At 37.0% G+C, this 15,375-nt stretch overlaps 1 protein-coding gene across 1 annotated transcript in view; it reads left to right on the top strand.

Annotated features, from left to right (window-relative positions):
* Window positions 1-15,375, top strand: part of XPO4 (exportin 4) — a 72,732-nt gene that overhangs the window by 32,159 nt on the left and 25,198 nt on the right. Inside the window, exons 5-6 of the mRNA XM_054383597.1 lie at window positions 5,194-5,310; window positions 6,098-6,251. Coding sequence (XP_054239572.1) covers window positions 5,194-5,310; window positions 6,098-6,251 — 271 coding nt within the window. The remainder of the gene's footprint in view (window positions 1-5,193; window positions 5,311-6,097; window positions 6,252-15,375) is intronic.

Below are 15,375 nucleotides of genomic sequence, written 5' to 3'. Positions count from 1 at the left end.
ATATTACCACCTTTATAAAGGAAACCTTGCTTTGAATAGTTTGATAAAATTGTTTTTGACATGTTTTCAGTACAGAATTTTATCGCTTAGGAGCAGCACAATAAAATCCTATCTCTGATAGATTTACTCTTTCATTCTTCCTGCTCTTGTACAAGTTAAAATTAGTTGGTTAGGGATATTATTAAATGCTTCTTGTGGCTTCCCTTTGGTTTTAGTAACAGAGTTTATATTATACGGGTGGAGACAAAAATCCTCTAAATGTATATTCTGGCTGGCAGTGATCTCCTGTAGCAGGGCAGATGTTATGATTTGCTCTGTTCAGGTGAGATCTTTATTCTTTTAAACAGACTTACTGACTTTTCTGTAGGTGTAAATAATTCTTGCAGAAGATGAGGGGGAGGGGGCATGGCTTGATAGTTTTAAGTTTTGTTCTAAAATGAATTATCAAACTTCTGACAAACTAGCTGTATCTCTGCTCTGAATTTGAGAACAGAGGAAACATTTTGGATGTTGCAGTTTGTTCTGCTTGGTCTGGGTTTTTTTCAGCCTCAGAGCAGGTGTACCACATGTGCAGTTTTTTCCTAAGCTGTATTTGAACTCTTCTTCTTTTCAGATACTTTGTAACCTAACTACTATCAAATGAAGCAGTTCACTTATTCCATACGCAGTCCAGGCACAAGTGTGAAATCCCTTCAAACATTATGGCTTTAACTTTTGTTATAGGGGACATTCCATCTGGAGGACTAAGTTGCATTTACCTTCTGCAACTGAGTTTTATGAATGGTATATAAATGTTGCTCACTGTTAAAATAGTGCACGGTCTTTCTGTAGTGTCTGTGTTTTATTAGAGCAATTTAAAAAGAAAACCACTAAAACGATGTTACTGCTGGGTATCTGATTGCCAAGTTAATCTCTTATCACAAGTCCCATTGATCTTCTGTTTGAGCAGCTGAGGGTCTATTTTATGTATAGCAATCTTTCATAAAGTTTATTCCTGGTAATAAAGCTAACTGGGGTGAGTGCCAAGCTATTCTCAGAGTCAGTCTGCTCTCAACAAGAGGAGTATTTCATTTTGTTAGATGGGGTTATTGTTTGGGTATGTACTTGTGGCAGAACTAGTGAAATTACTAGCGAGTGAGTCAAACAAGGTTCAGAGGTGTACTTTTACTGGTATGAAGTTAATGGCATTACTACACAATGGACATTCAGATCTGTCTTTTAGTGTGATGCCCAAGAGTCATGTGCATTTTCTACTTATTACTGTATGATATTACTAAATTGGATTCTTAATCTCTTCTGTGGTGGGGCAGAAGCCTTCAAAAACCCCACTGCAAAACAAAAAAGCCCCTCCACCCTAGGACTTTACATGTATTAAACGCATTCACTTTTATTGTGTAAAAGGAAATAATTTTACTTTACAGAGCACAACTGTATCGATTTACCTGAAATTATGTTGGATTTCAGATTTTTAAAAATCTTTCTTCTAACAGCCTGCATTTGTGTTAAGGTACTTAGTGTCTTCATACCAAACATACATACAAATTTTAAAATGTACTAAAAATATTAGTAGTTAACTGTCAGTAAAGTTACTTTTCATAAAGTAAATTTTTCTTTTCAGTAAAATTTATAATGTAAGAAGAGTTCTATGGATGGCAGACAACACATGTTGTTGTAGCTAATTTGTTAACATTCGTATGAAAATGGCAACCCTGCTGCTATGCACAACAATCTGTATAAATTCCTATATAGGCAGTCTTGGGAAGCAGTGGGGGTTTTATATACAGCTCTATGCAAATGCTTGACATTGCAAGGAGAGGGTGCAGGTCGTGATCTATACCTCTACTGTTGTCTGTAAGTTAAAACCCTGGAGGCTGGCACTCTGCCTTCTAGGAAACCAGTCTCAAGCAAATTCCTCTCAGCCTGTTGCAGTAAATTTTAAATCATTGAACAGTATCTTGTCTTTAGTCTTCGTGTGCTGTGGTGACCTGGATATAAGGGAATACTTATAATTTCTCATGGATGCAAGAGGTGCAGATAGTGACAGGAAGGGATGGATGTGCCTGCAGGTCATTCCTGGGATGGTGAGGGAATGGGGCAGGATTTGCAAAGTGATGGAGTTGGTAGGATGCTGGAATTTCAGTTGGAGGAGCATGGAGGGATGCAGTGTGCCCAAGTTTTTACTGTGAGCTAGGCTTCTAGAGGGATTAAAGTAAATCTCTAGTAATGAAGTGCTTCACCTTTCATGCTCAAAGCAGGTACTTCAGATAATACCTCAAACGGCTTTTGCTGAAATCGGGAGGGCAGGTCGCTGCTCAAGCTGCTTTTCAGGCTCTTAGCAGCACTTGGCAGATTCAGTCAGCCTGGCTGCATTCATTGCTTGTTGCATCTTTGAAGAGATTTCTTTACCATGAGTCATGAAATTTAACCTTTTAAATTTCTCCTTGCAATCAGGAGAAAAGCATACAAAATAATCTGAACACAGTTTTATCATGCAATAGCATATTACTAACCCAACAGAAAGGGTAAATTATTATTTACCATATAAACAAGCTGGAGAAAATACCTGATATTTCAGCTAATATTAACTATTTGTAATCATTGTGGAGGCAAACTTTTTTTGTTTTTGTCTATTGCTCAGTAAGTATTTGAACTTACTGATTTGTTTTCCAATAATTGGCTACCATCTGCAAGTGATGGTTAGTCTGCATCACTGCCCTTCTTGTCCGGTGGTGATCTGGATGGTGACTTGGTGTGAAGATCTTCACATGATGAAGTAGAAGCAGCTTAGTTTTAGCCAAGCTGTTGTGCTATTGTAGCCATTAATACCACATGGTAATCATGGTATGTTATAGAGCATCAAACTGTCCAGATTTTTAATTGCAACTAATCATGTCCTTGCATTATGACTTCTGCATTATGAGCTGAAAAGTATCAGTGTGTCACTAATTCCAGCATCAAATAAAGGCTTGCATTTTAGACAGCCTTGTGAGACTTTGTGTCTCCTGGCACATAGTAAAGTTAGGCAGTGTTCTCTGACAGCTCTGCTTTATTCCTTTAAAAACATTTATTCTTATCTAAAGTATTGTTCTAGAGCAAAACTCCATTGTTTTGGTGGGGTTTGTGTGTGTTGTTTTGGGGTTGGAGGTTTTTTGGTTTTTGTTTGTTGGTTGGTTCATTTTTTAACCCAGATTAATTGTTTTCATATGAAACTTTTAATGTTGGACTTAAAAGTGTAGAATAACACAGAATTTTTTTTTTTAAGAATATGTGTTGGATCAAATCTAGATTTTTTTTTTCTACATTGGTAATAAAATAATGAAATATTTGAGCTAATTAGAAATATTACTAAGTCTAGTATAGACCTGATAATTGCATTTTTTGCTGGAGTAGTTTAAAGTGTAATGCTGGTTTTGACTGACTAAACATTGCTTTTATCACAGAATGTTAGGGTTTGGAAAGGACCTCTAGAGATTGAGTCCAACCCCACTGCCAAAGCAGAATCACCCAGGGCAGGCAAAACAGGAACATAGCCAGGCAGGTTTTGAAAGTCTGTCCCATCACCCTCACTGTAAAGAAGTGTCTTTTATCATACATGACATGTGACTGTAGTTGAGAAACAGTTCACTTGGAATAAAGAGGTTTTTAAGATGGGGTAACTTGGATTTAGCAACTGACCTGCAACATGCCAGTCTACTGTACAGCTTTGCTATATAGTAGAAGACCCGTATATTATCATGAAGCCCACTGTGTTTGATCTGTCCAGAACTTATTTAGCAAGTAAGAATGTTAATTTAGTGTATACTGGCTAAGATAACTACTTGTCTGTGGGGTCAAGGTACTGACTTCAGAGGCATTTCTGAACAAAGATGTTGCAGTTGGTGGGTGGATGGCACTGGTCTCAGCTGTTGTATGAGCTTGCATAAATAGTATCATCTCCACTTTAATCTTTCGGGTGTTCAGAGGTAGTGTGCATATTTATGTTTAACCCCTGGACACTTGCTGGCATGCATGACCCTTTAGCAATTCCTATCCCTCTGTCCTTCCCTGCCACCTTGGCTCCAAACAGTCTGGGAGGATAGACAATAATTTTGAAGTTTTTTGTTAAGAACATCTCTTTAACAAAAAGTGGTTTTATTTAATGGGTGTAGAGTTTCTATTGTGCTCGTTACAGTCATCTATGGCGTGCTTCAGACATGCTACTTGCATCTCCACTGTACAATATTTACTTCCCTTTCTGTGTAATGGTCAGTTTAAAAAAATGTAATAGAACTGGTGTTGATGGTTACTGGACTTTGGCATCAGGAAAAAAAGCTTTTTAAAAAGTTTGCTTCAAAAAAAAGGTAGCAAAGGCTGGAGCAGTATGTTTCATAAAGGAAAGCTGTATTATAGGTTGTGTTCTAGGATAAGCATTTGGCTTGCCATACCTTAAATTTTGAGAACAAAGAAGGTATTTAAACTTTCAGTCATTATGGATCTGTCTCTCTAACATGCCTTTTTCTTACCAATTTTTCTGTCACTCCAGAGACACTCTAATAGAGTCATTTTAAAGGTTGTTTTTAAGGCTGGTAGGTGTTTCTCTTTGGAGGGAAGTATCCAAAACCTTTCAAGCATGGGAGTTTTTTGCCTATTCTTCCTTTTTTTTTTTTTTTGATGGGGTACGAGGGGAAAAAGATGCAGTAGACAATGTATTGCAGGTGACATTTCTGACTAGCTTTTATCACTTTTGGTGATACAAATTTGATCATGCTCAAACACCAATATGGTAAGTGTAGCAAATGCAAAAACAAACTTCAGAGTGATTTAACTATTAGATCAACAGAAATAAATGGAAAATGAATCTTACCTCAATGTAACACTGGTAAAGCCCTGTGCACAGGGAGAGTATGAAGCAAGGCTGGAAAATTGCAGTAAGTTTGTTTCCATTTTGTAGTGATAATCACACAAGTGATGGCTTTTATATTGCTGAAATACTTGGAAGTTCTTTTGTAAGGACTGAGCCTTGCTGATTGCAGAGATGATTTATCCAAGAATCTATGCTCCTGACAGTCTGACTTGTTCTAGTTTGGGTTAGAAGAAACTGAAGTAATAGTTGTAGAAGAGTGTTAATTAAAAAAAAAATGGAAGGACGTTGTAGGCAGTATTATGTTATTGGATGTCTTTTAGTTATATTACTCCCCCTTATTTTTTTTATAGCAAACTTTGGCCTGTTCCATTTTAACGGCGTTGCTGAGCGAGTTCTCAAGTTCAAGTAAAACCAGCAACATTGGACTAAGCATGGAGTTCCATGGTAACTGTAAACGTATATTTCAGGTAAACCAGTTCTGTATCAATATATAACACCTGTCGTTCTAAAATTTAAATATTGAGAAGCAGTACTTTCCTTGTGCCAGGTGCATTTAGGTACAGTGTACCTAACAGCTTTTAAGAGGACAAATACTACATTATAAATGCAGATACTGACTACTTCAGGAAAGTTGATATTATGGCTTTTAAAAAAAACCAAAACAAAACTTGTATCAAAAAGGTGCGGTCTCTTTTAGTCCACTTCATTAATGTAGAGCTACAGATCTTTATGTGGTTGGACTCTTTAATTCCTTGGCTACCAATTACAAACAAAACGAATACTCTGTGGAACAATGATAGTCTTAAATATAGCTTTGGTTTAAAGCCAAGGAGAGCTATGTATTTAAAAATATTATTGCAGATGGTGTAGTGTGGTTGTCTCAGATGTATTGTTTGTCCAGGCAGAAATGTTTTTGTGAAGGCATTGCTTTAAACTGTTGTGGAACAACTTAACAACGTTTTTTTCATGCCAAAGACCAACTCTCTCTTCCACCAGTTGTTAAAAATATATTGTTAAGTTTTTCTTTTAATGAACAGAATTTGAGAGTGGATTTTTTTCTTACTCTTTACAAACACAATCTGTTCATTTTGGCAAAAGGGGAAGGTAGTTCTGACTGACAACTTCAGAATATTTTCTGTGTTTTAATGAAAAATAGTGAAAATTATTTTCTCTTTAGGAAAGTATTTATTTTTAATCGCCATTTCAATTAATGACTGAGAGACTATTAATACATTGTGTTTGTTCTGACTGTAGGAGGATGATCTGCGGCAGATCTTCATGCTCACAGTAGAGGTACTTCAGGAATTCAGCAGACGTGAAAACCTCAATGCTCAGATGTCTTCAGTGTTTCAGCGTTATCTTGCACTAGCCAATCAAGTCTTAAGTTGGAACTTCCTTCCTCCAAATTATATCCTTTTAATGTCAGGCCTGTTGTTTCAGTTGACTTAGATCACTTCTGCCAGGTGATAAGTAAAATGTTTGAGGAGAGAAAAATGTAAAACTTAAAAGCCTTGTATTTGGACCTTTATTTATTCTTCCATTAGTGGTCTTGGTCACCCCTGTGCTTGCTTAACAGATGCATACATACAGAAGCTCTTCATTTAAATTGTAAAGTGTTTTATATGTGGCAAAACTAGTTCAGCAGAGCACCCTCTGGTTATGGGTTAATGGTCTATCTGATCTGTGCAGAGGAGAGAAGCGTAATATGCTGATCTAGTGCAGAACCAAAGGGTGATGAAGAGGTCTAAGTTCTGATGAATTTTTCTGTGGAGATCTGATCTGTCCTGTTTTTCTCCGTTGGAGACAAGAAAAGGGTAGGTAAATGCCCCATCATCTAGGAATGTGAATGCTCAACTGACTCCCCAAAAGAGATCATGGTCATATTCTAGAACATGTAACAGTGTCTCTTTTGTATGAAGAAAAAATATTAGCTAGCTGAGGAGAAATGGCATCTGCTTTTTACACAACTGCCATTGCTTCCATTTTGACATCTTGTATGTAGTAGTTGTGAAAGTCAAGAGAAAAGTGGAGATGGAAAGTGGAGAAGGAAATGGGAATTGGAAAGAGAAAGAATCTTAGGGAGAGAAGAAAAAAGATACAAAAAATTCCCAGCCCAAAAACAAGGGCCTAGAAGAGTATTGCAGAAATAAGCAAATACATTCTGTTTAATAGAGGGCTAAGACAGCACTTGCAGTAGAGTGTTACAATGCCTCTTGTAATAGCTGAACACTCATTAAGATGTTCTTCAAACTTTCCAAAAGCCAAATTTTTAAGCTGGTTTATAAACCTTTTTTTGTTAAAACCTTATGAAATTGCTACTAAGTTATACATACTAGAGGAATTTCAATGTCATCTTCAAACCAGCTTTCCTGGTTTGATGGTCAGAAGGCAGTGTCTGTGCATGTCTGCTGTCTTCAATTCTGTTTATTATGCAGAAGGTAGCAAAGGTGAAATTTATTTGAAACTTCATATTCTTTGGTTCGCATCTGTAAAGCAGAATACCAGTTATATTGTCTCTATGGAAAGGTGTCATGGACTAAAAGTAAATATCCCACTCCTATTAATTACTGAAGTGATTTGGCAAGGATCCAGAGGAGAATTTAGCGCATGTGCCTACAAGACTGGGGCTGGAATCAAATTATTGCGTCTTATAAAAGTTTTTGGAAGGGGATTTGGGATTTGTAAGAATTCAAATAATGTATGAATGCTTTTTTTTCCCTAAGTGGTAATCTTAGAGAGGAAATGCTCTTGGGTTGTGCAGCAGTGGTTCCCTCTAAATTTTGGGTTTGTTCTGTATTCCTAAATACTGATCTTGTTAGAGTTTCAAAGTGAAGACTCTGGTTTTTCATGAGCATTTTAGCCTGAGCTAAAGTTTGCAGCGATGGAGCTAGACATACAAGGACAATGTGGAGCCTTGGGAGTTCCAACTTTTGCTTATACCTCTATTTAATATGAAGTAATTTAGGTGCTAGTAATATAGGTGCTAGTGAATCATTAATTGAAATAGCTAAGCAAGCCATACTGCTACTTAAGGTTAACAGTATTTTCTGCTACTTGGCCTACTTTAGATACTGCAGCTGTTAGACAATTCCTCACCACTTTTGGAGATTGGATGGACCTTTAGTCTGAATTACAAGTGCTCAAACATGGCTCTATTTCAAATCTTTTTACGACTTCTGCTCTACTTGATACCATCTTTTCATTTTCTGCCACTGGACATTTCATTTTTCTGTTAAGAATTATGACACTAGCTTGGGTGTTCCTTTTCTGTGTAGCAACCTGTTTTTACAGAAGATGGAATGGCTTTAATCATCCTTGAGAAATTAGGTCTTAGGGTCTTAGCTGATGACAACTCAATAACCGCTGAAGTTTACAGCACCATGTTGATTTATTGTGGCATAAACCTCTTCTTTAAGACTAGTTTAAAAGTAACTGATCTTTAACTTACAGGCAGTGAAACTTAATTTGGCTGCAGTTTCTAAATAGGTAGCACATTACAAAAGAACATAAGAATGGCTGTGTTGATTGATCAGTTGGTATCCTTATAGTATCCTCTTTCCAAATCTTGACAGTACATATGCTGAAGTGATGAGCATAAATTAAATATTTGAAGCATGGAGTAAAACAATCCATTGTATCCACAAATATATATTGTTTTTCCTTTAGATGATACTTCCCCAGGCAACATAATATTGATTCTTAGTATTCCCTGCAGTATAATAGTAATTTGCAGTATTTGCATATAATCTTTAGCATGATTGTTGTATCTCCAAAAAAAAAAAAAGGAAGTAACATAAATGTGCATTAACTCCACAGTGACCATCGCCAAAAGGCACGTTATTTAAAGCACCACAATGCAAGGACTGCATCAAAATATTATCACTTCACAAGTGTTCTTGTATTGTTGCAGGATAAATTAGCATGTGTTGCATTGTTAAATGCAGTCATGGAAAATGGTGCCCCCAGTCATAACAGAAATGTTGTAGTAGGTATGTATTGTCTATTGTTAGCATGAAAGATGCATTCTGGAATAGCCACCTCGTTGGAGCAAAGAAAAAAGAGATACTGGGATATACCTACTTTGAAGTTGGAACTCAGTATTTTTCAAGTATTTTGGGATGCAGTAGTGCAATAAGGTGAGGCATGATGATCTAGGATCTTTTCAGTCATGTGGTTTCTTCCATTTTGTGTTTTAACAGACAGGCAATCATCTATTGTTATTTTTATCTGCTGCTTCAACATATTGGTTCACCTGGTGTTTGCAGATGCTTCAGAGGTTTTTGGCAGTACTGTTGGAAATGACAGTAACATAGGATGCCTATTCCACAGTAAGAACATATCATAGTCTCCTGTGGCATGTTGGGTTTTTTTAGTGCTGTTACAGCACTGTTAAACATTGTTTACTTGGACAGAATTAGCTTTAATTGCATCTTTACTTAAATGAATGCTTTAACTAATTAAGAAAGTGCAGTAATCCATACTAAGTACAGCCCTCTCCTTTACAAGAACGCCTTCAAGGGTCTTGCTCCTAGTATACTGTGAGCATCCAAAGTCTCCAGTTAAGAAACTGGATATTGCAGGGCTTTGAGACACCTTAACAAGGACATATATGTCCTGTGGAGTCAGGATATAAATATAATTAATATTCCTTTACCTCCAGAGGTGTGTCTTACTTCTTGACCTTGAGATATATCTGTTTTTCAGAGCTGCATTCTTACAGACTTTCGATGAATGTCCTCAAATGCAGAAGTTCTTAAACAGAACATAAGATTTTTGTCTATCTGTTGCCCTTCTACAAAAAGTGTCTATTAACTGACATTAGGAGCTGTCATAGAACTACTCATGCCTTATTCATCAATGTATGTGTTATAGTATGTGAATGAGGAACTCGAGCAGTAGTGCTGGTTTCTGATTTGGTGGCTCTGTTTGCCTGGAGGCAAGCTGGCAAAATTTCAAATGAATGTAGAATAGGACTTAAAATACAGGTTACATAAACCAAGTGGGAGGCACCCCACTATCATGCATCATTGTTGTTCCGTTGAAATTCATGATGTAATGGCAGTTATATGAACTGACGGAAGCTTTTGTCTGATCTGCATACATTTCTTTTTCTCTTTAAGTGTGTATGTTTCTTGGCCACACAGTTAACAAAACTCTTCATATCTCTTTTTGAAAATGTCTTTTAAATCTCAAGCCAGAATGAGACACCTTTCTGGGAGATCCTGTGACCCATAGCATTTGCAGACTTTCAAGAGTTGAACTTGTTCCAACCCAGATTGATAGCATCTGTTATGCATAATGGAAATACATGAAAAACACAGAATGCTCCAGAACACTTGAGGTTTGTTTTGAGGAATGATTGAAGTTGGCATTGCCACTGAAAACCCATCCTGCCCTAGCACCTCCTGTGACCATGATACTGACCAGGGACCCACCTTCCTGAATGTCTGGGGAGGCATGGTTTGTTGTTTTTGTATTTTGTTGGGGGTTTTTTTATCAGGTTGAGGTCCCTAGCTTGATTTGTTGCTCAGCTACAGAAATGATTGAACCTGTACTGAGGAGTGGCAACACAGGTTTTCTTCAGCAACAGGGCTACTTTACTTAGGCCTAGTGATTTTTAGCAGCCCGGGATTATGTTCTGAGTTAAATACAGTGGTCTGTCTTACTGAGAAAACGAAGGGTTGGGGTACTATCCTGGCTATTGTTTGGGATATAGAGAAAAATTCAGCTAAAAGAGCTGTGTGTGAGAAAGGTCAAAGGAGGGCTGTGTTTTACTTTTAATCAGATTTTTTTTACTCTTAGGTGAAAACTAACCTGCCTTTGAAATCTCTGATCTTTAGAAATTATTTCTGGGGTACTATGTCTTTTCTTGACAATTCTTTCTGGCAACTTTTAAAGATAAAGCTGGGCAAAACCATGGACAAATCATCTAAATTTGGTCATAATTGCACTTAAATATCTTTGATATTGAACTTTTTAAAAATTAGTGTTTCATTTATGTTTTCCCAAATGAATTCTGAAATCAGTTTGCAATGTAAGACCATCTTAAAAGTATTAATAGCAGAAGAGGAAAAGAGACCAATGCAACTTTTTTATGAAGGGGAACTGATAAATAATATAGATTTTGTTTGTTTGCTTATTTCCTCTTCTGCTGTCTTGCCCCACTGCAAGTTTTACAGTCATTTTGTCATCAGCTTCTTAGAGGGCAGTCAGCATGTAGTGGAAGGGTGTGACTCATGAGCTGCATCTCCATGACAGTCACTTCTGCATAGGTTCTTTAAGTGAGGCTTAAAGTGGTTAGCTTGCGTGCTATTTGCTGTATAACCATAGGAGAAATATTTAGTAGAAGCTGAAGAATCCACTTGGGTGGTCAACATGAGACTTGGTACTGTCGTGGCTACACCACAGGTGCCTCCAGAATTGGCCAGTTTTAAAATTAGCTTTGGTGTTCCTACACTTCCTGTTGCTGCAATTTGAGTCCTGTGTCACCAACACAAAATAACTTTGTTTCAAGGCAGTTAAGAATAATTGTGTTTCATAATATTTAATTATGTTCCTTCTGAATGCTGGCTATGTTTGCTGAGCCGTTTGTTATATAAAGACTTCTGAAGCATTTGTCCATAGGGGGCAGCAAGCCTCTGCATCAGTTTTAGGCAGTTGCTCCTAAGCTCATCCCATGTGCTTGGCTGACTAGCTAGCAAGCCTGAGGAGGTCTTAAAAATCCAAATGTAATGAATCATACAATCACAGAATGCACTGGGTTGGAAAATTGGTATCTTGGCATTGTAACACTAGATGGTGGATTTCCAAGCAAGTTACGTTTGTAATGTTTTTTTTCTTTTTATTTGAAAATACAAGTCTAGGACTGACACAAAGCTCTAGAGGAATGTTCCAAATAACAAAGGGTAAAGTAACTAAAATAACTGTTAGGAAAGATATTTGGGCCTCAGCATTTCAGGAATTTTCTCTCCGTTTCTGAGTTGTTCCTCACTCCTGTGGTGTGAATGGAGGTGTGTCAGAAACTTTGATTTTTGAGTTCCTCCTTTACTGCTTTGTGGTAGGGCAAGTATTGCCTCTCTTAGGAAAAATGGGGACCATCCTCAGATACTGGAATTTGTGGAGGGTTCTGAAGTGAAGTTATAATCCCTCACGGCTGCTTTAGGGTGTTAAGTAGTTTTGATACTCATCTTCACCTGTTAGTCTCTTCCTGGAAGAGAGGCAAAGAGTAGGAGGAAAACTGTGATTTGTTTATCTTTTCCTTTATTTTTTTAAATATGTTTCTTCAAGAAGCATACAAAACTTCAATTGCTTTGTTTTCCAGATTACAATTTTTAAAATTACAAATTTATAACTTTAAACAGATTATGCTTATTTCTCCAGCTTATGAAACAAACCCAAGCATAGCACTAATGTCTACATATGTAAATATTGGCAAAGTAAAAGAAAATCTGTCTTAAAGATTATGGTCTTGTCCTGTTATGGGTTTCAGAGCTGGGATGTCTGAACCATGGAGTTGAAAGTCCTGCAAGTACCAGAGAGGTGCAAGGAGGTAGACCAGAAAGTGAAATCTTTCATTATTTCATTCCCACCAGGCCTGCATTTCCCCTTTATAAACGAAGAACACAGGCTGTTCACCCTGCTCTTCTCCCTCTCTCTTCTCAGCACAGACTTTATCTCTGCTCAGCCTTGGCAGGGCTAATTTTTACTGCATCATTCAGGCCGGGGTGTGGGGGGGTGAGGTGCGGCAGGCAGCATTTGAAGCCTGGGGTTTTGGCCTGGTTTGGGGGAGGTTGTGGAAAGCTTTGGTATAATGAGGTTCTGTGGTGAGCCCAAATTGAAGAACAGGGCCAGGGGTTGACTGTGGATTTGTGTATTTTGTATTTGTGTAAATAGTTGTGAGTAGTACTTCTGTCTAAACTTTCAGTTCTTTCCAATCCTGTGTGGAGCGTTTTCTTTTACTCCTTTGGGGAGAGGTAAAGAGCATACCTGTCTTGCTCCCTAAACCCAAGACATGTCCTCTTGCTTTTCAGCCATTAATTATTAAGTATATGAGCCTTATCAAACACAAAGATGACTGGTTATATTCTTATGCTTTTCAATAGAGCTTGGTACATATTATTGGGTAATCTGTTCCAACTCAAGCAGAAATTTCTAGTCTCTGTAGGAGTCAGTGTCCTAAGTCTTGTGAACTGGCATGCGTTGGCATGCTTCTGGTATCTGTTTCCTGCCTTGAATTTCCACGTCATTCAAACTGAACTGTAATGAAAGTTGCTCATTCTTCAATAGAATTGAGGGAGCATTGCAAACATTTGTATTTTTTACTAGAAGAGCTTTACAATTGTTTTTCATTCAAAGAAACAAACAAAAACCCCCTAAACCATCCAGAATGTCAGAGCAGGCTGATAAGAGCCTATGTCTATATTGTGCTAGTTCTGTACTCTGTTTCCTCACAGGTATTGAGAATTATATTATTGAGTATTATATTACTTTCTGGTGATAGATACTGTATTTGTCCTGTGTACATCCGTGTACTATGTAATTTAGTGCCTTTTTTTTCAGATTTGGCATAACTGTACTGATGCTAATACAGCTGAACCATAGCATGGAATAAGCTGAGGTATGTTATGGCAGCAAGCATCTCCACAGCCAATATATGCTAATGTTTGCACATCTAGTAGGTGATGGAAAATGAGTGTAAGATCTCCATGATAGACGCAGCCATGATGTGTATTGTTCATTGAACAGATATTTTCCCTACGAATCTGTTATTGTCAAATATGTCATCAGTCCATTAGCGTGAGAAACAGTACTAAAAATAACAGGATCAGGATAGGGCAGCTAAATATTGAGGCTTGTTAAAATAGTGACAGCAAACTAGCCCTTCTTTCATTCCACATGAAAAGTGTTACGTAGCTGGTCTCTTCTGTAGACACAGCTTAGTGAAGACCGAATTGATTGTCAGAGACTGATAACATGTCCATGATCATCTTTTGATACTGATACATTTCCAAGCCACCATTTATTGGAGAGTTACAGCATAGGACACTATTGCTAGTAAAAAATTTTTTTTTCTATAACATTCCAAATGAAAAGGATAAAAAACATAATTTCCCAGATAAAATTAGTTTTAATTTTTAATATTATACCTGAAAAAAAGATTAATAATTTCATGCCTTTTTTTTTTAATCTCTTTTGTTCTCCTCCCTCCATCTAGGGGAACTGAAGCATTTTTGATCACTTTAATGGCATCTGTATTTCAAGTGGAAGTAAAATAGACCATTCTATGATTGTTTTGTTTTGGGTTTTGGGGTTTTTTTTTTTTTTTGTTCTTCCCATCTGAAGTATTGCAGATCTGGTACAGTTCAACATACACTGATAATTTTGAAAACGGTGAAACTGGTTTTGTTTTGCACTAATGTGAAAATCCCTGATTGTTCTTAGGTGTTATAATGTGCTGACAACAGTTCTGGACACATGCTGTCAGTGAAGGTCCACTTGGTTCTGTGCCATGGAAAAAGTTGCTTTTATGGAATGTGGTTCTGCACAGTGTTGTTAGGATTTTCTGATTTTGGCAGAACAGAGAAGACAAGTATAAATAAACTTAAATTGTGCGCCATGCACTGTGCCACAATTCTTCATATTAAGCTAGGCATTTGCTGTATATATTGTTCTGTTAAAACCCATCAAAAGTTAAGAAGTCTGCTTTTTTAAATGATATCAGTGTGGCATTTATTTTCTTCTAGACATACAAATGTTTTAATACATATTTTTTATAATACCTGATAGCTTACAGTAGAAAAGGTAAACAGTTCATTACCAATAAGTAAATTACATGCAGATCAGCATGCAGTTGCTTATTCTCATGGTTGGGTTAGAAAAGGATCAGAGAGGATAATGAAGGATTTTAAAACAACAAAAGAAAGTGCAAGTTGAGGAATTAAAGCAGTTTTACCATTACTCATATTGAGAGGTGTCATGGAAGGAAGCACTTTCAGTAGCCTTTAATGTGCATCATCAGACTGACAAGGAATGTAACTTACTTGGTTCAATGTTTTTGCTAATATCCCTTTTTTTCCTGTACTAGAGCATTTGCAGAATTGTGTAAATTATGCCAAAGCACATGGTAAGATCTGAAATCAGTGCAGCAAAATTGTGGCTTCATGGTGTGCATATTTCGTGTATGTCTCTTACAAGCAAGTTTAATGTGCCTAACGCTTTTATTCTTCAAAGTGTGACTAAAAACGTAGATTAATGCAGGGCTAATGTATCTGCATTCTGTGACACGTATTTGGCTATTTAGAAAAATAGGATATAGGTTTCAGTGAGCTATCTTTAGCTATCAAGGCCTTTTTAAAAGCTGCCAGGAAAATTTTTTAGAAAATTATTTCCTATTTTACATAAATTTTAACACCTGTTAATTGCGGTTGCTTTTTCCCTTCTCACTGTGTCACATTAGACACTCTGGTTATCAAAGTGATTGTATCACTATGGTATGTCTCATAATTATGATCAAACTGTTATCTAACATTCCT

The sequence above is a fragment of the Indicator indicator genome, chromosome 1 (genome assembly GCF_027791375.1).
Source record: "Indicator indicator isolate 239-I01 chromosome 1, UM_Iind_1.1, whole genome shotgun sequence".
In the NCBI taxonomy this organism is placed as follows: domain Eukaryota; kingdom Metazoa; phylum Chordata; class Aves; order Piciformes; family Indicatoridae; genus Indicator; species Indicator indicator.
Note: the sequence above shows the minus strand (reverse complement) of the source record. Positions and strands in the feature narration are given on the sequence as shown.